General features: G+C 39.2%; 1 protein-coding gene across 1 annotated transcript in view; it reads left to right on the top strand.

The window, feature by feature from the left end:
- Positions 1-25,441, top strand: part of LOC101428841 (zinc finger protein 596-like) — a 158,269-nt gene extending 132,828 nt beyond the window's left edge. Inside the window, exons 6-7 of the mRNA XM_071218756.1 lie at positions 17,057-17,147; positions 20,801-25,441. Coding sequence (XP_071074857.1) covers positions 17,057-17,147; positions 20,801-20,841 — 132 coding nt within the window. The 3' untranslated portion in view covers positions 20,842-25,441. The remainder of the gene's footprint in view (positions 1-17,056; positions 17,148-20,800) is intronic.
- Positions 25,442-26,315: the final 874 nt, after the last annotated feature.

Genomic DNA, 26,315 nt, shown 5'->3' with positions numbered 1-26,315 from the left:
TGTATAAAGAAATAACAGAGAGCAGATAGAAATAACAAAATCAAAAGTGGAAGTGGTGGATTCACTACCTACATTTCAGAATGATTAGTTAAAAAGATGAAGTAGACCAATTATTTAAAAGACAAATGTCCTAGGTTAAAGAAAGAATATGAAATTTCTCAACAGATCTTTAACAGAGATTCGCTCCATTAAAAAAAAAATCCCAACAAAAGTCTATGATAAGAATTAAGAGAAATCCTGGCAGCTCGATGGTGTAGGATGAGGGACGCAGCCAGTGAGATGGGATCCCAGGGAGGGGTCTTGCCCTGGTAGGGGGAGCAGGTCTGAGGTTGGCTCAGGCACCCACGCAGTGTGCGCAAGCACACACACAGCGACCGGGCCCCCACCCCGCTGGCTGAGTTCGGGAGGATGGGGAGGGGAGAGGGACGTGGCGGGAGCCCGGAAGTCTAAGTAATAACAGCTGATCAGACCAGGGTTGCAGAGTCGGGGCCACCTGTGGCTGTGGCTGCTGCTGCCTGAGCGAGGAAGGTGAAAATGGTGGTGCGAAGGTCGCCCTGGGGGGTATGTATTGTATGTGTGTGTATATATATATATATATATATATGTATGTATGTATGTATTTTGGGTGTGAAACATGCTTTTTTAAATTTGATGTCTCTTTTTTTACACTTTTTTATTGAAGTTAATAGATTACAAAGAATGTTACATTAAAAAACATTTTAAAAAAAACATAAAAAACATGAGGTTCCCATATACACAGCTCCCTACCCCCAACCCCATTTTTGTAAATTGTAATTTTTGAAGATATATACATCACACAAAAAAAGTTACATTAAAAAATATGAGGTTCACGTATACCCCCCACACCCCACTCCTCCCACATCAACCTCCTCCATTATTGTGGCACACTCTTCCCACTCAGTGAACACATTTTGGATCACTGCTGTACCACATAGATAATAGTTTACTCTGTAGTTCACTCTCTCCCCCAGGACATTCAGTAGGTTAAGGCAGGATGTATAAAGTCCAGCATCTGACCCTGCAATATCATTTAGGAAAACTCCAAGTCCCAAAATGCCCCCACATCACATCTCTTGCCTCCCCTTGCCCTCAGCAACTACTGTGGTCACTGTCTCCACCTCAATGCTACAATTTCTTCTATTACTAGTCACAATAGTTCTATAGTAGAATATTAGTAAGTCCACTCTAATCCATATTTTATTCCTCCATTCTGTGGACCCTGGGATGGTGATATTCACTCCACCTCTAAATCAAGAGGGGGCTTAGATTCCACATGGATGATGGATGCAATTCCTCTGCTTGCAGTGGTTTGAGGCGGGGTAGGGTTGGGAGGATGGGTCAGATGGCTCAAGGAATTGGGGGGAGTACTGCGGGGAGAATATGTTGAATATGGGAGAATGTCAGGTATATGTTTGAAGCTATAATGTTGAGAAAACTCTTTAGAAAATATATGGAAGGATAATGTGTTTAAGGTGCTTAAGGAGGGGCATCTGGTACAGGGGCAGGCTTCTAGGGAGCGTGTGAGTGCTCATCATTTTGTCATAGTGTGTTATATCACTGGGTGGAGACCCATACAATGAGTGGGAAGGTGTACCCACGTCCTGGGGAGACCTGATGTTTCCAAATAGAGGGAATTGTGTCTTTCAAGAGAATCAGTGGCTTCCAATTAGTTAGGGTAGTCTAGGATATCAAGCCCTCAGCATTGTTGCAGTATCTGCAAATCTGGTCCCTCAAGTAGTAAAGATTGATTGTCACTGTTGGCCCTGAGGGGAGTGGGAGAGAGGGATAGCATGGATGGAAGCAGAGCAACTGGGGGGCAATGGAAGTGCTCCACAGGATCCTGCAATGATGGATATAGGACATGTTAACTTACACCAAAAGTGTATAAAAGTCTATAAGCTAAAATGTAAACCATAATGTAAAACATAAGGAAGCTAAAAATTTAGAAATTTGTACAGTCTAAAATATCAAGCATAATGTAAACCAAAATGGAACCATGTTTGATAGCTATGTTTCAAAATCTGTACATCATCTGCAGCAAATATAATGTGAACATGTAAAAAGATCATTGCTGGGGAAGGGGAAAAGGGTTTGATGTTGGATACATGGGAGTCCTCTATATTGTGTATGTGAATTACTGTAATCTAAAACTTTTTTGAAGACAAAATTAAATATTAGAAAAAAAAGGATGTAAACACTGAGGAAGAAATGAAAGAAAGTGCATTGCCACTGAACATACAGGGCAACACCTATTACAGTGATGAAAGGCAAAATGTTTGAAACAAAGCATTAGAATACTTTTCATTTTATTAATACAACAATTTATTTTTACTTTATTTTAGTATTTCTAAATTATTATGTATTCTATTTCTAAACTTTAAAGCCATCACTATATTTCAATTCCCTATTAATTAAATTTGGCAATATATTAGGCTTCATTATTGAAGAAGTTTTGGATCACAGAGAGCTCAACTATGGCAGGGGAGGAACACTGGTGTGCGGTGTTATTGATGGGGGGCACATGAATGGGGGGGAGTTCTTCAGGACATGTATATAGAGGCCATAAAAATGCTCTGATATATGTTGGGTATTTTTATAGTACAGTTACAGATGTCAACTGAGAGTGTGCTGAGTTCCTACCCAGAGGAGCCCTGTCACATTCCCCAATGGAACAACAATAATCCCTCAAGTGCAATAGCAAAGACCAACAATGAAGGACGGTCCAATAATGAGCCCTCGATACTGATGACTATGCTTATGAGCCTGGGTGGTATTTAAAGACCAATTGTGCTCTGCTTGGGAACTGGTAAGGGGTAGGATGGGTTGAGCTGCTGGGGCTTGCTCAAACTTACTCTGCCTCTTGGCCATTCACCAAGCTGGTTATAAAGGAAAGTAATCACCAGGTAAATGTGTGAATTGTATGTTTCTGTGTAAAATTAAACAGAGATATTGTCATTTCTTCTGACCAATCATGCAAGGCAGCTATTTTGACTCTACTAATTTAAAAAGAGAATTTTTTCATTCATCAGGGTAAATGGTCTAAGGAATTTTTGCAGTGAGAAACCAGGTATTGCCTTCTTCAAATGGAGACGTCATGGCATTTGAAAAGTCAAAAGGGCTTCTGACTTTTCAATGTGGTTGAAGGCATACAGGCTGTTTTCTTCTGTTCATAGATTTAATATATAATTTTATATATATTAATATATATATAATATATATAATTATATAGATTTATGTAATTTTTTGCAATTTTAACCTATGAACAAAAGTGTTTTCATGTCTCAAACGAAGTTGCTCATTTTCTTTACCCTTTAATATAGTGGTTAGTATATTTTTAGGTGTTTAGTAAATGTTTATTTCATGGTCAATAATTGAATAAATAGATTCCAAGTGACTCGAATATGTTAACCCATACTAACTATTTCCATGATCTATTATGTACTTTTAATTTTGAATCTCTTCTTTTGTTTCATCTGTGACATTATGTCTCTTAACAGTTGCCCTCCCCCAGTATCCATTCTATCCTTTATTCATTGTATGGTTTGACTAAATGATGGACTATGATTTTCCTGTCATTTAGAGAATCAAACTCTCCTGGCAACATTGATGGGTACAGACCCTAAATATGTGCAATCAGAATGAGACCAAGAGGGAAGTGGCTGTGACTCAACAGATAGAGCGTCCGCCTACCATATAGGAGGTCCAAGGGTCCAATACCCATGGCCTCCTGGCTCGTGTGGTGAGCTGGCCCACACGCAGTGCTGCTGCACACAAGGAGTGCTGGCCCATGCAGGGATGCCCCTGTGTAAGGGTGCCCCCCACCCAAGGAGTGGCCCCTGCACAAGGAGAGCTGCCCTGTGTGCCCACCCAGGAATGGTGCCACACACACAGAGAGCTGACACAGCAAGATGATGCAACAAAAAGAGAGGATCCTCAGTACCGCCTGATGAAAATACAAGCGGACACAGAAGAACACACAACAAATGGACACAGAGAGCAGACAATGGTGGGGGAGGAGGGAGAGGAAGGTCGGGGGAAAGAAATAATAAATAAGTCTTTAAAAAAAAATTAACCATCAGATCAATCACATAATATTTAAAGAAAAAAAAAGAATGAGGCCAAGAATAGTAATGTGTGTGTGTGAGGTCACCCACTGAAATCATTTCCCTACTTTAAGACAAATGAGTTTAAGGAAAGACTGATGTACAGAGGCTAACAGAGATTAAAGGATGGCAGGAAAAAAAATAAAACAGTTTTTGAGTGAAAAGTGATAATAACAAAATATATATGTGTTATGGACTCTTGCATGACCTGAAGAATGGAGAAAAGATCACAGATTATGTAAACTAATCATGAAAGATTAATGCAATATATACATAATTTCTGCACAAAAATGAACTCAAATGGATCATTAAACTAAATATAAAATGAAAACATATGCAAACACTCTACAAGAAAACATTTGAGAAAAACTAGGTGACACTGGATTGGAAATAAGATTTTTGAGGGCTTTTGTTAATTTTTAAAATTTAAATAGTTGTAGGTTTACAGAAAATCATGTAACAAATACAAGTTTCCCTTAAACCTCCTCTATTATTAACACGTTGCATTAGTGTGGTACTTGATACAATTGATGAAAGAGTATTATAAGTGTAGTAGTGACAATATTGCATAGTTTACATTAGGTTGTATTTTTTTTTCCCAACATACCATCCTATTATTAGCTCCTTACATTAGTGTGTATATGTATATGCCACATTTTGTTTATCCGTTTATTTGGCTGATGGACACTTGGGTTGCCACCATCCTCCGGTAATTGTGAAATCATCAGTGTTCAGATATCTGCCTGAGTCCCTGCTTTCAATACTGATGTGTATATGCCTATTAGAGGGATTGCCAGATCATTTGGTAATTCTGATGGTAAAACTGATGGTTTTTAGTGCAAAAGAGATTCAGTTTTTTAAAGATTTATTTTATTTTACTTTTATTTATCCCCCCTCCCCCAGATGTTTCTTTTGTCAGTCTGCTCATTGTTTGTTCACCTTCTCCAGGAGGCATCAGGAACTGTACATGGGACCTCCCACAAGAGAGGAGTGAGCCACATCCACTGCCCACTGGCTGTGGCATCTAGTAGCTTCTGGTATCTGCTTATTGTGGTGGAAACAGAGTCTAGCTTGTTGTGGAGGGAGGTGGTACCTAAGCTCATTGCAGCAGGGGGTAGCAGCTAAGCTCACTGTGGCAGGAGGTGGCATCTGCTCATCTTCTTTTAGGGGGCACTGGGACCCAAACCTGGGACCTCCCATGAGGTAGGTGGGTGTCCAAGGGGTTGAGCCACATCTACTTCTTGGATACATTTGATTTTTTTTTTCTCCTGAAATCCTCCATTGGCCTCAGTGACAGTGTGTGCTAGCTGTGAGCAATCCCAGCAAGTATTCTATTATTAATAGTTAGAAAACCCTTGTTAAAGGGTATAAACTATAGGTCATTTACAAATGACACATCTAGATAATAGTATCAGTGTCATTTATCCACTATAATCTTAGTTATGTAGATTATATTATGTGCCTCAATTTAGATATGTTCTTCATCTTAATCTATATTCCTGTGGGTATGGACACATTGTAAAGAGGATCTCTGGTAGGTGATATTTTTAATTAAGGTGTGGCCAACTGAATGAGACTAAATCCATATTGCTGGAGACCATATAAAGAGAAAGAAATGAGAAGCTGGAGTCAGAGAAAGCCAAGAGGAGGAGGCAGAAGCTGAAAGCCAGTGGGAACTCAAAAGAGAAAGAACATCACCATGGGATGGAAAAACAAAGAACCCCAAGACTGCTGCCAAACCAGCATCTGAATATTTCCAACCCCAGGAAAAATCATCCACCCCAAAAATGAGACAATAAATTCCTCTTGTATAAGCCAACCCATTTGTGGTATTGTCAGAGCAATGACACTCAGTCAATACCCAGATAAAACCAGAGAGTTCTAGAGCTGGTACTTAAAGATCCTCTTTCCCAACTCCTTCATTTGACTGCAGGTGAATAGGGCCCAAACAGGCACCTTGACCAATATCACCCATGTGCTTGTTGAGACCACCAGGACCAGGACCCAGGTCCCCCAAGTCCTAATTCACTGTTGATTCCACACCTTATGAAAAGGCCACAGCAGGGTAGAGGAGTGAGCATAAGCCTTCATTCTTACAACAGCCAGGCTCTTTTAGTAGGTTAAGTCCTAAAGCACAGCCCCTCATTTATGAAACAATGAAACATGCTTTCCTGGCAATGTTATGATGACTACATTGACTCACATCAGCCAGTAAATAATTTTAATCAGACCAGAAGTGTGTGCTCAGTTTCAGGGGCACACATTAACAAGAATGTTGTGGCCTGAGGCTTCATGGAACCCACATTTAGTGGGAACAGAGGCACATATGTAATTCCCATTAGGGTGGGCATTAGTAGAAGAGCTGGATGCACTTGGGACACATTGAAACTAAATACTGAACAGACCTTAAAACAAGAAAAAAATCATTAATTCATGTTCCCTTTTCCAAGGTAACCTGAAATCATCTTATTGTGTTCCAAATGCATCTTGACAGAAGAAGTGTTCTTGTTATTATTACTAGTACCCTGGAATTAATACCAGCCATCATGATTTCACCATGCACAGTTCACACCAACCTCACTTCCCCTTCTCTTTCAAGAAGAGTACACTCAGATTCCAAGGACTGTGGCACGAGGGAAGCTCTTGCTTTCTAATTATCACAGTATGTGAAATACACTAGTCAAGAAATAGATGTGAAATACATTCTGTGATATACTCTGAAGACTTTCTTCCTCATAGCATTAAGACAATGTTTTATGTATAGTTAATGTTTTAAGAGAATATTATGTTTAAATAGAGAAAATAATAATTTAGTGTATTAAATACTACACCTTTATACTATCTGATGGTGTTACTAAAAATATCCCTGGATATATAGTCATGTTCCTTCTGAGATTTAACAGTAAAATTCCTATTCCTTAACTTTTATTATTCTGTTTGCTTACATTACTGGTAGGAATGATAAAGTATTATACAATTATTTAGGTTTTGACACACATGTAATGCAAACTTCTTTTAATGATTGATAGATTATTTTACAATAGTCAGGAAACTACCATTTACAACAGGAAAATAATTGATTCTTGAATGACTACATGAAAACTACCCATGGCCTTGTAGGAGTTTCAGTGTGTACTAGGTTTGAGGTAAATCTTAGAAGACAGGACATTAGCTTGCTGGGATCATTAGAGCATGACTGACAATGAGAAATTATAATTTATAAATTGAATACCTTTCCCAGATAGTAATCCCCCTAAAATTAAAATTGGAAATGAAACATGTCTATAAATAATTTTGGCTATAAATTGTAACACGCATCAATCTTACTAAAAAAATATGGTTTTTTTTTTTAAAGATTTATTTATTTATTTAATTCTCCCCCCTCCCCTGGTTGTCTGTTCTTGGTGTCTATTTGCTGCGTCTTGTTTCTTTGTCCGCTTCTGTTGTCGTCAGCGGCACTGGAAGTGTGGGCGGCGCCATTCCTGGGCAGGCTGCTCTTTCTTTTCAAGCTGGGCGGCTCTCCTCACGGGCGCACTCCTTGCGCGTGGGGCTTCCCCATGCGGGGGACACCCCTGTGTAGCAGGGCACTCCTTGCGCGCATCAGCGCTGCGCATGGCCAGCTCCACACGGGTCAAGGAGGCCCGGGGTTTGAACCGCGGACCTCCCATATGGTAGACGGACGCCCTAACCACTGGGCCAAAGTCCGTTTCCCAAAAAATATGGTTTTGATGCTACTGTTCACACTTCATTTTAAGAGCATGGATTTGAATGTGTAGTAATGTTGAAATTTCTCTGCATCAGAGTTTCATTATTACCCAACAGTAAATAAAAAAATACAGCACTGATTACACTAGACAGTATAAACAAGTGCAAGAACAGAGCAGGCACTGCTGATTAGTCATGAAAATCACTTTCAAATTAGCAGCACTTTTCCTTTATGGAAGAAACTGCAATTTTATTTTCTTCTGTTTCTTTTATATTTGGAAAATGAGCCTAAACAAACCTTAAAGTCTCTTATTCTGCTGGGTGATTAAAATCTTTAGTTTACATCAAATCTCTTAAGATCTAATAGGGAGGAAAATGAAAATCCTAATGAAGGACTGTGGTTTCTCCCTTTCTTTCCTCTGTTCTATCAAAAAGACATTAAGTCAAAACAGAGTCCCAGAAAAATTACAACTTTAACTTTTTTTTAAATCTTAAAGCTTAGCAGGTATCAAAACATCTTATGTATATCCCTAGTCTCCATGTATTTGTTAGTTCAATACAAATCATGACCTCACAGACTACTTAAAATTTCTAGATTGTTTGTTTAGGCAAAATTTACTGCCTTGTTCATATACTCAAGCAGAAAAGTTGACTCCCCTTTGAGCTCCATGAAAGTCACATTACTGTGTTTATAAAAGATGACAATCACAGTCTCCAAAATTTTCAATCCACAACTACAAACTTACACACACACATGCACATACCACACATATATACACACAGAATTAACAATGCTTTCATCAACACTGTTTACAAATCAGAAAGTCTACTTTCATCATTGAATTCTAAAAGAAAACTGTCTTGACTTTTTAAGACTTCAATGTTGAATCTACTCTATTTTTCTAGGAAAAAAGTAGAAAAGTTAACTCAAGAAAAATGAAATGGAAAAACTTGGTGTTTTAGTTTGACATTGGGCTGCCAGTGCAAAGTAAAAGAAATTGGTTGGCCTTTATAATGGGAAATTTATTATGGTAAATGCTTACAGTTCTGAAGTTGTGAAAATGTCCTAATCAAATATTGTCAAATAGTCTTCATATCTGAAACCTTTAACCCTCCCTGCTGTTATATTCATCTACAAAGCTAAAAATCCTTTTTAAATTGTTCTAACTACAAATATTATAAAATCAATAGTTTCTTTATTTCATTAAAACATTTTATTGAAGTATATCCTTCATACATGAACATACATAAACAATATGTGTATAATAATAGTGAAATTCCAAAACAAACATGTATAGCATAATACAAGGCTCAAAGACGTCACCACACCACTAATACTTTGAATTGCTGTGAAACATTTGTAACATTATAAAAAAGCATCCTTAAAATATTACTACTAGCTACGGTCCATATCTTACATTTGGTGTATTTTGCATATGTAAATATAGTGTTCCATGTAATTTTATATCTAATTTGCATGGAGACTTCTTTACCACATTTTATGATTTTTGGATATTTACAAGTTTTAAATTTTCATACATGTTCTCTTTCTTCTTGGGCTTCAATATGGTGAATCTGGGACCAGACTGTCCCAACTTACCAACTGCAAGGTCCCAACATTTTGTGTATTCATTGTCACTATTGCATATGCTTTTCCACTCTCTCTGAATCTATCAGAATTTCTCAGTTCAAATAATCCTGAATCAGTAAAAGATGTTGTAGCATGCCTTGATTGGAAAGTTGCATGTCAAGCTAAAATGTTCCATGACAAAGTAAAGAATAAAACACATGGGAACAGTGGAGGAAATGAATGGTTTAAGGAAAATCATCTCAGAAGTGATATTTAGAAGAAAAAATCATCACAGAGAAGCCATGGCTAAGGCCCCATCCTCAGCATCAGGAATGCCGACAGGAAGCTTTTTATTCACTGGACAATGCCCAAGTTGTTGCAGAATGAGGGTGCCTCCCCCTGTCATCATGGGAATGAAGATTTTGTCCTCACAGAGGAAGCAGTGATGCAATCTACCTAACAATCTACCTAACAGGGCCTAACAGGGAGGTCTTTGCTGAGAGATCTGAGACTCCGATGGGACAAAATAATTGCAGGTTGGTTACCTTCTGGTCACAAAGTGCTGCACAGGACACTTGGTGCTCACAGTATGCTGTGGACATGCACCTTCTCCAGGTTCCCAACTGAATCTCTCAAACTTTCATACTATTCTGTCTGAAACTGAGGCACAGTGGCCTCTCAAGGAGAGACGTGCTGTCTCCATGGCTGCGCTTGCAATCTAAGGAATGTGGTAATTAAGAGTTCCGGGCAAACAGGCTGACGCTGTGAAAGGCTGAAAGAAAAGATGAGCAGATAACATTTGTGTAGTAAATAGAACACTTAAACTTTGTACCTTGAGATAAGATTTTTTAATTCCTTAGACTATGGGTAATGCTGATGGTTAACTGCGTGTTGCTGCTTCTACCCACGTGGACTGGGGTATATATAGAGCCCCTTGTGAATGATAAAATTGTCTGAGGAGTCATTACTCGCAGACCCCCTGATCCCAGCTCTCTTGTTCTTTCTCTTTGTTTCCTTCTCCCTTTTCTCTTTCTTTCATTCCCGATACCCTTCAGGTCCAAATCTCCAACACTATTCAGTGCCATAAATTTGCGAATTCAAAAGAAATACAGGGAAACGGACTTTGGCCCAGTGGTTAGGGCGTCCGTCTACCATATGGGAGGTCCGCGGTTCAAACCCCGGGCCTCCTTGACCCGTGTGGAGCTGGCCATGCGCAGTGCTGATGCGCGCAAGGAGTGCCGTGCCACGCAGGGTGTCCCCCGCGTGGGGGAGCCCCACGCGCAAGGAGTGCGCCCGTGAGGAAAGCTGCCCAGCGTGAAAAGAAAGAGCAGCCTGCCCAGGAATGGCGCCGCCCACACTTCCCGTGCCGCTGACGACAACAGAAGCGGACAAAGAAACAAGACGCAGCAAAATAGACACCAAGAACAGACAACCAGGGGAGGGGGGGGAATTAAATAAATAAAATAAATCTTTAAAAAAAAAAAAAAAAAAAAAAGAAATACAGCTAACTATCAACTGCCTTAATGAGAAGTCATAAAGACAACAAAAAGCAAAGAATAAGGTCACTATACAGAAGTCAATTGATTTCTCCTTCCTAGCACAGCTCCCCTCAGTTCAAGATCCCCTCCTCAGCTGCTGGAGAGATGAGACCCTACTTTACTTCCCCCAACTGCCGAGGAGGGAGGAGGGGGCAGGGGAATTTGACTGAGGAAAAGCACAGAAAGCAGGCCCAGGAGGGGCTCAGCTGATGCTGATGTCCTAAGCAAACTGGAACTTGTTCCTGTGGTGATTTAGAAAGGCCCTGAATGCCAAGATTAGGGGCAGGGGCAGGAGCCTCTTCTCCAGCATGTTGCTCATGGTGCAGTTGCTGTCCATCGAGGCTTTGAGGAGGAGGTTGACTTTGGACAGGTCCAACTGGTGAAAAGTTCAGATTATATTTTCATGTTTTCACATTAAAAAAAATGAAATATAAGACAGTTTTGCTGTCCAATATGATAGCCACTAGCTCCTATCTTTTGATATATTTTAATTTAAAGTAAATAAAAATTAAACTAAAAATACAGTTGTTCAGTTGCACTGGCCATATTTCCAGCAACTATGAAAAAGATATATTAATATATATAAGGTTTATGCAAAAAATGCCAGGTCATTCACTAACTCATAATGAATGGCAAACTATCAATAACTTTGAAGCATTCTCAAAACATCTAACTCATTAGGTCACTTTCCCACCCTCAGACATAATTTCTATCTTTAATTTTGTGATTATCAATTTCTGGCTATTCTTTAGAGGTTAAGAACATTTTTAAGTCTCAAAAATATAAATTGACAATTTTGTAGATTTTCTGCTGCACTCATAAATTTATGCTTCATGTCTTCTGTGCTTTTCTTATTGTTCAAGATTAGATTTGCAAGATTATTCCATGTTGATGTGAGTGGCTATAATTTTGTAATGCCAATTGTTGCGTAGTATACATAGAATTTCTTTTACCGTAATTTCTTTCTCCATTTTAAAACTAAAATCTTGGCTATTTTGTCAGATTTTGCAATATAGCAGTATTACAAAATTCTTTTTATCCAGGTTATTCTATGAATCCTTGAACACATGTGCAATATGACCTAGGGTGAATATCTAGAAGTGGAAGTGCTGAGTCAAACAGCATTGTACTGTTTCTGCAGCAAGGTATACTTTTAGCCTCAGTATAGGAAAGCTCTCTTTATTCTATATATAACAGTTCTCATATTTTATAGGAATATAAAATATATAAAACATATTTATAGTTTAGTCTTTAATTCTCACCAACCAATACTGATGCGCAGTTTCTCCTTTTTCCTGCATCACTTCCCCAGTTCACCCATCTAGTTGTTTTTTTATACTCAGGATAAAGGCAGAAAGAGTCTCCTACTCCAGGCTGCTCAACATGTTATCACACTTTTAAGAAAGGGGTTTTGATTATGAACTCAATGTTTGCCATCCTTTTAGAAAAGAGAACTTGGATGTCATTCTGAGATCTACTTCCTCTGCATCTTTCTTGCATTTCCTGCATGTATGTCCAATTTTCCACTACTTTATGGATCACCATTCCAGAATAGTTTAAGTAAGGATGGAATTTCCATTTTTTTTCCAATTCCTGGGTGCTGTCACTGATTTTGGACCAAAACTGGGTGTAAATACAGAATGAGAGGTAAAACTAAGGAATTATTAAATAACTTTCACATACATATGAAAACAGTGGCATATATTTTGTGAATATAAAATTAAGTTTTGAACTCAGTAAAATACTTGAGAGTAGCATAACATTTTCCAATTATTAAAGGATTAATTCACAGTTGAAAAATAGCAAGTAGGTTTAGATTAAACAGGTATTATAATACAGTGGTAGTTAAATTTGGCTTTATATCAGAATCAGTTGGAGGCTGTGAAAAAAGCAAATGACTTCTTCCACTAGTCTATGAATTTGGATTTTATACCCAAAGCAAATGGATGAGCTCATGAATTCATCTGATCATAGGTAATTTTGTATGTTTACTGAAACTTTTATAAATCTGGAAAATAGCTATATTCTCTTCTAAATTCAAATTAGAAAATGGTAGTATATTTAAAATAATGTGATGATGGGGAACAGATGTAGCTCAAGTGGTTGAGCAGTGGCTTCCCACATACAAAGTTCTGGGTTCTACTCCCAACCCCAGAACCTCAAAAAGATTAATGTCATTATATAATTAATAGAAAATAATATTACTTCACTTAAAATTAGCATTTATTTGATTTACACTGATTTACAAAAATCTACAATTCTTCTCTCCCATCTTCACCATGACTACTGAACTAATTCACAAAATTGGCAATTATCATATATTTTCTATGCTCATCTCTGCATATGTGTGCAGTTATGCATCTGTTTTCCACTTTAATGATCCCTAATGGTATTTGGTGTAGATCATAAGCTCTGGGGAGTTATGACTTGTTCAGACTCATTCCTGACTCAAGCAGATGCTAAGTAAACATATGCCCTCAAAATAGCTTGTGCCCAGGTGTGCTGCATAAGTATGAACCAAAAGTACCCACATGTGTTTTTCCTTCAAAATCACAAGGGCACAAAGTTGTCCATTATGAAGGTCATGATCCACTTTTTTTTTTTCATTTTTAATTATTTTTTAAAAGATACATAGATACGATCCACTTTTAAGTACATAGTTAAAAAAAATAATTTCTATGGAAATGAAAAGAGTTGATGGTAATACATATAGTGAGAATAGTGGCTGAAAGGGTTGTCGATTGTAAGAAACCAGAGAATAATCTAGAGACCAAATAACATAGTGAACCCAGAGGTGGATGAGGACTGTGGTTAATAGTACAGATATAAGAACAATCTATAGAAAAGAACAAATGTAACCACTATTTCAAGGTGTGAAGAATATAGTGATGCATGGGAAAATACAATTAATTTAACTTAAGGACTATAGTTAACAGCAATATCATAATATTCTTATATCAAAGTCAAAGAAGGCACTGTATCAATGATAAGGGTCAATAGAAGGGTTTATGTGAGATTTTCTTTTGGGCTAAGGAAACTGTTCAAAGGTTTACTGGGGCAATGAATGCACAACTCTGTGATGAAAATGAGACCCACTAAGCATTTACTTCAGATAGAATATACAAGGCAGGGGACTGTACAACACAGTGAACCCTGTGGTGGAAGATGGACTGTGGTTAATAGTACAAATATGAGGGTATTCTCTCATGAACTGTAAAAAATGTACAATACTAATATGGTGTATTAATTATAGGGGGTATAGGAAAACATACCAAGAGTATGCTATGGACCATAGTGAGTGGTAATAGTCTGATCATGTTCTTTTACAATGTGTAACAAATATTCTTCACCAATGTAAGATGTTAGTGGAGAGATGATGTATGGAAATTCTATACATTATTCATGATTGTTTTGTAAGCTCAAAACTTTCTAATAAAAAATAAAAATATAAAAAATAGTCCCTGTCCCCACGATGAAAATGTGCAGTCATGGAATATCAAGTAACAAGAAATTTCCCACAACATAGTGTTAAGTGAACTGTTTAATGTCTGTGCCCTACAATATTTACCTCAACATACAATGTGTGCTTATTACATTTATAATGAAAAAGCTACTTTTATAAACATTTTTTTTACATTATCAGTGTTTGGGTATTGCACCCCTACTCTCTAACGTCAATAACTTTTCCTCTAGATCCATTTAATACAATTTAAAATAAAAGAAAGATCACTGAAATATATATCTAATACAATTAAAAGGGGAAATGTTAGATTGTATATATAGGAACAATAATTTTTTTAAAAATCCATGGAATGACACTACTTAAATTATGAGCCCTAAGTTAAAACACAAACTTTAATTAATAGGAAAATTTTTAAAAATATACAATTATCAACTGTAACGCATGTACCTTTAACACATGGACAGAATTTGGGGAGGAGATAAACCACATACCATGATCTGTGAACTGCTTTGATCCATCTTGGTGGTCTCTTAAGCCCTGGACTGATAAGCACCCATTCTGGGGTCTCCTTCTGATGTTTCCCTGGGCTGCTTACTTTCTCCCCAACCCAGCAGCTTGGATCCTGGACCACTTTCAATTTGGAAAGGGGTCTTAAATATCTAACTGACTCTTTTAAAATATCATATATATTCACTTTTGACTAAACAGGAAGGAACCTTAGACAACCACTCACAGCCTAATTCTTCAGCCAAACCTGTAGTAGTTGGTTAGAGTCTCCATTTTTAGAGAATGGGGACTATGTCTAGAACACTTGACACAATGCCAATGCAAAAAATCCACTGTCGAAACCTTTGAGGTGTGATGCTGCTAACCATGTGCACATCTTAACAGAAAACTTTCTGTAGGACTTTATAAAGTAGCTCCTTCTAGTGGTCACTGTCAGACTGAATTATTGGGAATGTATCTGTTGGCCTCTTTATTTGTTATGGAGTATTAAATTGAATGGATGTATAGAAACTGACCGGTTTGAATGAAAATACAAATAGACCATAAAAAGGAAAAAAGTTTGGATATATGAGACAGCATGGATGAACATTGAAGACATGTTGAGTGAAATATGTTAGACACTAAATACAAATAGTGTATGATCATACTTTTTTGAAGCAATTAGAATATATATATATATCTGATCATGACTGAAAAGGGAAATTTTAGTTTATATAGATGGTAAAAGATTAAATATTTTTAAAATCCATGAAACTGAACTACACACACGGTGAACCGTATGCTAAACCATAGTTAATAGTATAATCAATGATGTGCCATCATCAATTGTAACAAATATAGTAAAGTATTAATAATAGGGTTATGTATGGGAATGCTGTATTTTATGCATGATTGTTTGTAAACCCATAATTTCTCTAATAAAAATATATATGTGTAGAGAGTAAGATACTTTGTCTATTTTTTAAAGCTTCATTCAGTCAAAGTCCATCAAGTGGCCTGTGTTAGTATTTTGTTGCCAAATATCAAGTTACCACGAATGTAATGGTGTTAAACAGCACCAATTTATCATGCAGCAGTTTCTGTGGGTCAGAAATCTAGGTGAGCTTAGATGAATCCTCTGCTCAGGGTCTCACCAGGCAGAAATCAAAGTGTCCCAAGGGCTGCATTCTTCCCTGAAGGTTCTAGGGAGAGTCCACTTCTAAGCTTAGTCAGGAGGTTGGTGTTAATTTGTTTGTTTCTATATGCTTTCCACATCTCCCTTCATCTTCAAGGCAGCAGTGGCAGGTGGGGTCCTTCTTAAGCTTCCAATCTCTCTGACATCCTCTTCTTTCTCACCTCTCTGCATTTGCAGGCTCATGTGATTACAGTGGGCCTTATCTCTTCTTTAAATTTTTAGAGCACCCAGAGCTACACCAGCCTGCAGCAGTTTGACAACTGCCCCATCCCAGTAGATTATCCTTTGCCTCATGCCTTCCATTTCACAGCTCACCAAATGTCTATGGCTTGTATCTGTGACCCCACCATGACCTATATCCCCACTGTCATTCTTGGAAAGCCTCAAAAATCTTGCTTCCAAACCCAGGGCCTTTCTCAACCCAACTCTCCCAACCTGGAGGGACCTAGCCCCATGTGTCACCCCTTACTTTTTAAAACTTCTCCTCAATGGCTTCCTGACTTCCTGCTCCCAGATGGTTCATCTCCTACTTCCTTCCCTTGACCCTGATTCCTGTCTCCAACATGTTTGCAGATGTCAGCTGGGACCACACTTGATACTCTTCTCCTCTTCCTCCTTTGAAGAGGTCATGGGGTCCAGTGCAGATCAGTCCACTCACTTGTGAAGGAGTCCACTGACAGGATGGTCCAGTGAGGCCAAGGGAAGGTAGGGGTAGGGAACATGTTTTTTGCTGCAAACCATGACACAAGAAGCCAAATGAATCTTCGCTTAGGTATTTTATGTGGTGCAGTAAACTCACTAAGGCTCAAACAGACTCCTAGGGACTGATGGATTCTGAGGTTCTGCAGATTAAAGGGAAACCAAAATAATCATTCTTACAGGATGCTTTCCAGACTTCACAGCCTATTTTTGAGCTATTTCCCTGGAACAAGCATCCTTCTTAAATGCTATGTATACTTTCTATACTCCTTGCAGAGAGAAGTCCAAAGAGTTATGACCCTGTCTTTGGAGTCCAATTCTGAGTTCCATCAACACTGTGCACCCTCAGAGCTACTCATGGTTTCAGGTGAGCAGAAGACTGCTGTGAAGTTAAAACGGGTGGGTGGGCAGATGCAGGGTAATGGCCCTCCAAGTGCAAACTTAGAGCAATGCTCTGAATTGCTTGATTAACTCATGTTAAGCATTAATAGGGGGCCCAAGGATGGTGCTCAAACTCAACAATGTTTTATGGGGAAGAAAGGAAAAATAAAATGAGAGGATTTTGATTTGTCACTATGGGCATATATGTGTGTGAGAGGGAAACAGGGCACAGAAGTGGATGTTATGGATGGAGTCACAGGTCACAGATACTTCAACAAGGTGTGCTGACATTTTCATTGGCTTTGGAATGTGCCAGATATGAAGCGTTGGATGTGGAGTTACATGAAAAGGACACAGGTCAAAATACCAACCATTACAGAATATAGCTGATGAGTCTATGGTTGTTTTTGTGTGATCTTTTTTACTTTTCTGCATTTGCAAATGAAATGGGAGCATAACTGTGTGTGGGAAACAGATGGGGATCAAGATGGAATGTGTGCATATGTGTAGCTAATGGTATAAAGATGAGGCATGTTGTGTGACCCAGTGACCCCCACAGAGAGGACAAAAGAGAGGGGTCTTGGGCATGACATAGCCAGGGTGACAGTAAGGGCAGGACAGTGAAGCAGGTGAGTGTAGTCATGTCCCACACCTCCTGAGAGCCTCCATGTTGCACAGATGTGGCCATTCTCTAAGCCAAACTCAGCATGTAAATGTATTACCTTCCCCCTAGTGTGGGACATGACTACCGGGGATGAGCCTCCCTGACACTGAGGGATTTCTACCAAGCACCAGCTGGTGATGCAACTAGAAAAAGACATTGAATAAAAAGGGGAAATGGTAAAGAAAAATGAGTTTATATGGCTAAGAGACATCAAAGTGAGTTGGGAGATCATCAGAGGGGTTGTGCTTATGCATGTCTCAGCGGGATCTCAGCAACAGCCAAAGTAGATACAACCCCAAGTAGTGGTGCTCCTGAGGGCTAAAGAGAACACCCAGGTCCTATGGTCATGACAGATGGCTCTGGAGTTCAGTGCCTTGCCAGTGGGCCCTACTTGGGAATTTGTGCTCCTGAATGTGATGGAGTTGGACTCAGATATGACCTCTCTACACATGGCTCTTTTGTCACTTATACTGAACCTGTGGTTGCTGCTGGGGTTAGTGTATGCTTGGGAGACTTGAATGTCTGGACTAACTGTGTGCTGGCTGGGCCCCAAGCCTCAGTGGAGTTGTAGCACCTACTCTTTCGTTCTTTGAACTTGCCCTTGTCAGCTAACAGGAAGGTTGGGATGGTCAACCACCACACCAGGAAACTGAGAGTCTGCAACTGCAAGCAGGAGAATTCCATCCATTACCCATGTGGAATCTAAGTTAGTGGTGGAGTGGATATCACCTCCCAGTGTCCTCAGGATGAAGGAACAAAGTATGGATTAGAGTGGACTTACTGATATTATTGTGACTCTAGCAATGGAAGAAACTGTATCATTGATGTGGAGACAGTGGCCATGGGAATTGCTGAGGGCAGAGAGAGGGAAGAAGAGGTGTGATATGGGGGTATTTTGGGGACTTGGAGTTGTTCTGAATGATATTGCAGGGACTGATGTAGCACATCATATATCCTGCCAAAACCCACTGAATGGACTGGGAGAGAGTGTAAACTACAATGTAAACTATAATCCACATTGTGTAGCAGTGCTCCAAAATGTATTCATCAAATGCAATGAATGTGCCACACAGATGCAAGAATTTGATGATGTGGGAGGAGTGGGGGTGGGGAGTTTGGGGGGTATGGGATCCTCATTTTTTAATGTTACATTTTGTGTGATCTATGTATCTTTAAAAAATAAAAAAAAATTATTATAAAAAACAAATAAATATAGTCATAAATGTTTAAAATTGCTATATATTATTGAAGAATTGAACTTTTATCATGTCATGCTGGAATACTAAGGAAAAAAATAAATTTTAAAGAGTAGTGAATTTCATTATTTATTTATTTTTTAATGTTACATTAAAAAAATATGAGGTCCCCATATAACCCCCACCCCCCCTGACCCCACTCCTCCCATACCACAACCTCCTACATTATCATGGGACATTCATTGCACTTGGTGAATACATCTCTGAGCACTGCTGCACCACATGGCCAATGGTTCACATTATAGTTTGCACTCTCCCCCAGTCCACCCAATGGGCCATGGAAAGATATACAATGTCCAGTAATTGTCCCTGCAGTATCACCCAGGACAACTCCAAGTCCTGAAAATGCCCCCACATCACATCTCTTCTTCCCACTCCCCACCCTCAGCAGCATGGCCACTTTCTCCATCTCAATGCTACATTTACTTCCATTACTAATTTCATTGGTTCCAGAATAGAGTATCAGTAAGGCCACTCTAATCCATACTCTATTCCTCCATTTGGTGGACCCTGGGGTGGTTATGTCTGCTCCACCTCTGTTTCGAGAAGGTGCTTAGATTCCACTTGGATGATGGATGCAATTCTCCTGTTTGCAGTTATAGGCACTCTTGGCTCCCTGGTGTGGTGGTTGGCCTTCTTCACCTCCCTGTTAACTGGCTGGGGTAAGTCCAATAAACCAGAGGGTAGGAGTTGCAAGTCTGTTGAGGCTCAGGGTCTGGCTATCACATGGGCTCAATTTTGCCCTCTGGGCAATGGTGCTGACAGCTTCTGACTAGCATCCACCTGGACATAAAGGACTAGTGTATTTTTCCCTCCTGTGTATGGGCATTTCCTTGTCTCATATGATATAATGGAATAAACCCTCACCTTGGCTTCAGTCCTATTAGCAGAAGGTACCTCTGGCTTCACAGCAGCATCTATCAGGACTTAAAGACCCAATGTACTTTTTTTCTGTCTTTTTTTTTTTAATATTACATTAAAAAATTATGAGGTCCCCATATACCCCCCAGCCCCCTCACCCAACTTCTCCCCCCATAACAACAATCTCCTCCATCATCACGAGACATTCATTGCATTTGGTGAATACATCTCTGAGCACCACTGCACCTCATGGTCAATGGCCCACATCATAGCCCACACTCTCCCACGTTCCACCCAGTGGGCCATGGGAGGACATACAATGTCTGGTAACTGTCCCTGCAGCACCACCCAGGACAACTCCAAGTCCCGAAAGTGCCCCCACATCTCATCTCTTCCTCCCATTCCCTACCCCCAATGTACTTTATCATTTGCTGGGTTCCTTCTTTCTCTTTGTTGTGTTGCTTATTTTGGCAGATCCCTGAGTGCTCAGTCCTGATGTGAACATCAAATTCTCTCAGAAGCAGCATCTTCTGGCCTTACATCAAAATTTACATGGTCATAAGGAAAAAGTGCACATCTTTCTCTTTTACTTTATTTTTTGGTGTGCTTATTTCTTTCCTTGCTTTATGGTTTTGATGTGGCAGATCACTGGAGAATGAGCAGAGATGCTGGTCTAGGTTTTGTCCTTGAAAGCACAGCTTCTATCTTCTCACCAGAACAGAAGATATTTGAGAGAGAATACACTTCATTTTCCCCCTTTTTTCGAGTGTTTTTTAAATCTAATTCTTAGTCCTTGATATTTTCTTCTTGTTCTCACCTCTCTTACTCTTTATTTTCTTTTTTTCTTCTTATTCTTAGACTATGGACTGAAGACTGGGAGAACCAGTTTTCCAAATTGACCAACACAGCATAATATCCAGAATGTTCAATTCTCAACAAAAAATACAAAACATACAGAAACTGGAAATTATGGCCCAGTCAGAGGAGAGAAATCATTTGATGGAAAATATTACCAATGATGTACAGTCTCTGGAATTACTAAATAAAGATCTTAAAACACCCTTCATAAATAGAATCAATGAGCTGAAGGAAAAGAAGGACAAAAACTAAAGGAAATTGGGAAAATATACGAACTATATGAAAATTTCAATCTTTAGATAAAAATTACAAAGAAAAGCCAAATGGAAATTTGGGAATTCAAAAGTTCAGTAAGTGAAGTGAATAATTGAATAGCAGATTGAATTGAAAGTCAAGACACATTGAAGGAGGCAGAAGAAAGAATCAATGAAATCAAAGACCAAAAATTAAAATTGTGCAGCTAAGGAGCAGAAGGAAAAAAGAATGAAAAAAAAAAAACCCAAAACTGAACAGAGCCTGAGGAACCTGTGGAACACAATCAAGTGCACCAATATATAAATAATAGGAGTCTCAAAATGAGGAAAGAGATAAATTGGCAGAAAAAAATATTTAAAAACACAATGGCAGAAAAACTCCCAAATCTGATGGAAGACATGAATACACAAATCCAAGATGTCCTACAGCCAAGCAAAATAAAGGCAAAGAAATCTACATCAAGATACTTTGTGATCGATCTAAGCAATGCCCGGAAAAATAGTATTTTGAGATTTGCATGTAGCACAGGGTAAGCAAAACCCATTTCATAGTAAGTGTCTGTTCTTGCAAAGACTCATCTTTGCCTCCAGGGTTCACTGGAATCTGTTTGATTTGCCATAAACATGTGGAACCTTTCCCCAGGTAATCTGCCCCATAGCCACCTGCTGTTTCCCTATCGTTGGCAGATAGAACCGTTCATCTTGCCATTGGGTGCTTCAGAAAGTACAGGAGAATTATTTATAATTTCAGCTCATTTTTGCATACTTCACTCCCCCAAAATTAATTCATTTCTTGGACTAAGGTGGCCAAATCAAATGATTACACTGGAATATCTAATCATGGATTCCAAACACATTCCAGTCCTGGAAGATTGTTTTTCTGATGGGTATTGAAACCTCTGACTTTAATGCATGCCTCAAATTCCCATGGTGATTCCCATAGTGTGATGCTTCATATATGTTTGTACAAAGTTATAAGATACTAGGTATGATTATGGCAACATAAAGTTACTTGGAAAGGTGAAAGGCCCAAGTTTTTATTACATACAGCTCCAAATAAGAGAAGGCTGCCCCACAAGGCCACATAGATGATTGCAGCTGAGAAGAGGATAACTGCAAGTGGGAGCCATTGGGGGGGGCAGTTAATTATATCAGGCAAGGTAGAGTTAGCAAGGACTAAGGGCTCTCTGTATTGGCTACTCTGAATCATTCTGTGGGTTCAGGGGAATAGGGCTATACTGCGATATCTGATACTTGTTCCTGAGAAGATTAGAGTGGACACATAGTGGCCCTAGAGTATAAGAGCCTGATGAGAAGTGATCGGTATGTGGACATATTTAGCTACTCCAGAGGGGCAGATGACAGGCCTCTAACCAGGGCCTCAAAACTGAATTGAGAGCAATTCAGAGAAACTGTTACAAATAACCCCTTAACTGTAAACAGTTGACCTCAGTTATAAGCTTGACTACTTGGGATATGTGAATGGCCTAAATAGTGCACTTCTGGAGAGGAGGTCTTAAGTTGATATAAACTGCATAGGAGATATTTTATGATGCAGCCAAAAGGAAGAAACCAAAAGAACATGAGTTCTTGGAGGCTGGCTTGCAGAAGGAATCCCCAATTGTTTAGTATTAACCAGGAGAAAAATATTGGGTATGACAGACACTTCTGGTAATATTTTGGTAAAACTATGAATTGTGCTAAATGCATGGTTTATGCTTTCTATGGTAATGATTTCATTACCATACTTTTATGGTCCCAACTTTTAGCTAGAGTAGGCTTTTGACCACTCTAGTGTTAATCCATGTATAACAAATATTAACATTATAAACACCACTTTGATTATCTAATACTTACTCAAGGGCCACTCTATTGTCAATAGCTATTTCTGCAAGGGTTATCTGGCCTTGAATAAGCAGACCTAATATTTAAGAAATTTGAAATATTGCGTAGTAGACATCCATACTTAGGTGTCAGTGATTTTTGATTGTTGGGTTAGAGCAATGGTCCCTGAAGCCATTCCTGCATATTTCACATGAGTTGCAAATACCAATATTACAGGTATGACTGTGGCATGCCAATAATTATTTGGCTGGGGTGGGGGAAGAATGGTTAACATTTACATAACTTGAAAGGCCAAGGGAGGTTGGAAAATCTGTTTGTGGCTTGGGGGTAGCAGAAGAGCATAGTAGTAGAGATTTGGGCCCATGTTTGTTGGGCTACAATTGTGGTTCTATGGCATTATCTTTAGATTGGAAAATTGTGCATAACCTTGAGTCATGGGGTATTGCTAAAGAACAGGAGTAGGGAAGAGAGTGATTTTGTTGTTCATAGAGTGAGGGTGTGTTGTTGTCCATAGGGTACTTAGATGTGCTATGTATTGTTGAAACATGATAACACTCACCAGTTTAATGAGGGAAAGGGCACTCCAGATTCAGTGGTGGTGGCAGTTTGAAAGAGATTTTAATTTCTCAATATTTTACATCTCTGGGCCAGATATGAGCTGAATAAAGGTTTGGAAGCAGGATGATGGCAAATCTAGAAGTTGTGATTGTTCAATGAATGAGTGACTAGCTCAGTTAATATGTGTATAGACTGGAAATGTGTGTAAATATGCAAGGGGCTAGGGTGATTTAATTTTCCATGTAGTCTTTTGGAGGGTAAGAGGGTCAGGCACTGTTAGGGTAGAGAGACAGAAGTGAGAATGTGGATGATGAATAATAAGAAAGGGAGAAGGAAGGAATGGAGGGGAATGAATAGAAAGCACATTAGGAGGAGTGCAGAATTCTCCTCTTTTATCAAAGAGAATACAAAACATGGATACCTCAGTAAGGTCACCTATTAGGAAAGAGTTGATATTAGTGGGAATCATATTCTTGGAGACACTGAATTTATTGTAATAGGCCCCTAAGACCTATTACATAGTAAAGACATAGTAAAAGTTTTACATAGTAAAAAAATATTATTATTACACATATAAGGGGCATAAATTAAATTACAGTTTTATAGATATCACCAAGTGAGGTTGGGTCACAGGGCAAGCAAACTGCACTGTCTGGAAAATCACTCAGTCTGGTGGGCCTCACTTTTTAAAATGGGACTTGACAATGTAATTAGTCTCTGAAAATTTGAGGGTATCTGGGGTCTTTCATGGGTGGTGAGACTGTCCCAGCTCTGGTGTAGTTGGAACTCCTGATAACTGGTTAGGAATGTTATGCTGGAAATAAAAAGACTGAAAAAGGAGATGCAGGGATGTTTATTGAGCTGAATTTACATTAATGTAGGAGCAGCACCAAAAAAGGTTTTTGCTCAAAGGGGTGAGCTCAAGGAGCAGCTTATATGGCTGCTTGAAATGAAAGGAAGGTATGGGGGGATGGGGATGGATAAAAAGGACATGAATTATGATTAGTATGAGCACTCTGTGAACAACATTGACAATGGGGGCTGTGGACTGTTTGGGCAGGGCATCCTTGAGGCCCAGTTCATTAATTAACAAGCAGGATGATAATGTAATATTGTGGCCATACAGTGAATATCTGCATACTTTGCTGATGTTAGCCTGACCTCTTTGTTACAGTTCTTCCTCCAAGGCTGGGGCAGGGTTTTTTTTTAGCACTGAAAAGTCTTATTGGTATGTCAGCCTGCCTAAGTTAACCTCCATTTCTTCTTTATCATTTCCTGAATAAAACAGAAGCTCAAGGAAATCAAGATGGTTAGTAAAATAATTTATTCTAATTCCACATTCCTTCATTTTGGTTGAGGGAGTCTTTTGACTACCCAAAAATTACATATGACTAGGTTGGTGCCTTATAGACTAATACGTTAAAGGTACAGATGAAGCTGGCTAGTAAGCTAGGGAATCAATAAATGGACCTGGAACCTGGCAAGAAGTCCATGTGGACCTCAATAACCACAAGACAGCTGCTGGAGGACCCTCCCCAAGATTCTGCCACTCAGAAAAAGACTTCCTCTGGAAGCCAGGAGAAGCCCCAGATATTCCCCAAGGACTTTATCGTTGCACCGTCATGGGGGATTGGTGGGTGGGGTTATCAATCAAAACAGCAACAGCTGGAACTCCTCCCCTGCCATTAGCAAAGGGGTGGAATAATTAACAGTTCAAAAAGCAGGCACAAGGCCTGAATGCTCTCTCTCACCTTTGGACCTCTGTTCCTGCCTTCTGCACCTTTCTCTTCCCTTTTTTCCTCTGCCATGATTGCCACACAATTAAAACCTGGGCATTTACAATCTATAATGGGGAACTGTAGTCTGTAAATCAGCCCTCTTTATCACTTTTCAACCCCTTCCTCTCTCCCTGGGACCCATGATCTGTTATTTTCTCCCATTTCTCATCCCTCCCTGCCTGAATAAATTACTGGCTTAACTCACATGATGTGCTCTTGAAATTCATTTCTGCAGCATATTCAAGAACCTAGACAAAATCTGGTAACACAGAGGATAGGAGGAAGAGAGTGGTGACTTTGAGGTACCAATGAAGTTGGTGATAATGCAGATGAAAACAGGTCCAAGGAGAAGGATGATGAGTATCTATCAGTGTTGAGATTAGGGAATACAATCAAGAGGTGTTAGGCCAAAACCCCTTAATTGATTCCCATATGTCTTTTGGTTGCTAGTTTATGCTGTGAAGCCATTTGCCTTGTTTGAAGATTTCCTGGATGCTGGTCTCCACTTGCCTGGCTTTGTTGCTCCAAGTACAACAATATGTGTTGGCAATAAAACAGATGCCTCCTTCTTCTGCCACAAGGTAGTCTAAAGCTAACCAGTTTTCCATAGTTAGGGCTGTGATGGAATTGAAAAAGGTAATTACTCCTTGCAGGTCTTGCCCTATTTCTTGAGCTATGGCTTTAAGGGTGGCACTGAGGGTGCAGATGACATGTTCTTGGTATCTGAAACTTAGGTAGGGGAATAAAAGTCCAAGCCTGAGCCCTACTCCAGCAAGAATTAAACTGATAGCCCTTTTATTTCATGTAGGAGATGTAAAGTTATAAGGGTGGAATTCAAGGTCTATTGTAGAGCCTGTTGTTCATTGTTCACCAGGCTCTGGGTCAGTGAGAAGGCAAGGATATGCTACAGGCCTTAGAGTAGTATTGCATAGAAAGGCAAAACCTGATGCAAGGTAGAAAAGTCTCTGTTCCATGAGGGAATAAGCAAAAGAATAGGGGCATTTTAATTAGACAATGAGGCTAAGGAAGATAATATTTGCTACAAGCTAGATGAAGGCAGTGATGTTAACCACGGCAAAG

The sequence above is a fragment of the Dasypus novemcinctus genome, chromosome 12 (genome assembly GCF_030445035.2).
Source record: "Dasypus novemcinctus isolate mDasNov1 chromosome 12, mDasNov1.1.hap2, whole genome shotgun sequence".
NCBI lineage: Eukaryota > Metazoa > Chordata > Mammalia > Cingulata > Dasypodidae > Dasypus > Dasypus novemcinctus.
The sequence above is the reverse complement of the archived record's forward strand: the minus strand, read 5'-3'. Positions and strand labels throughout refer to the sequence as shown.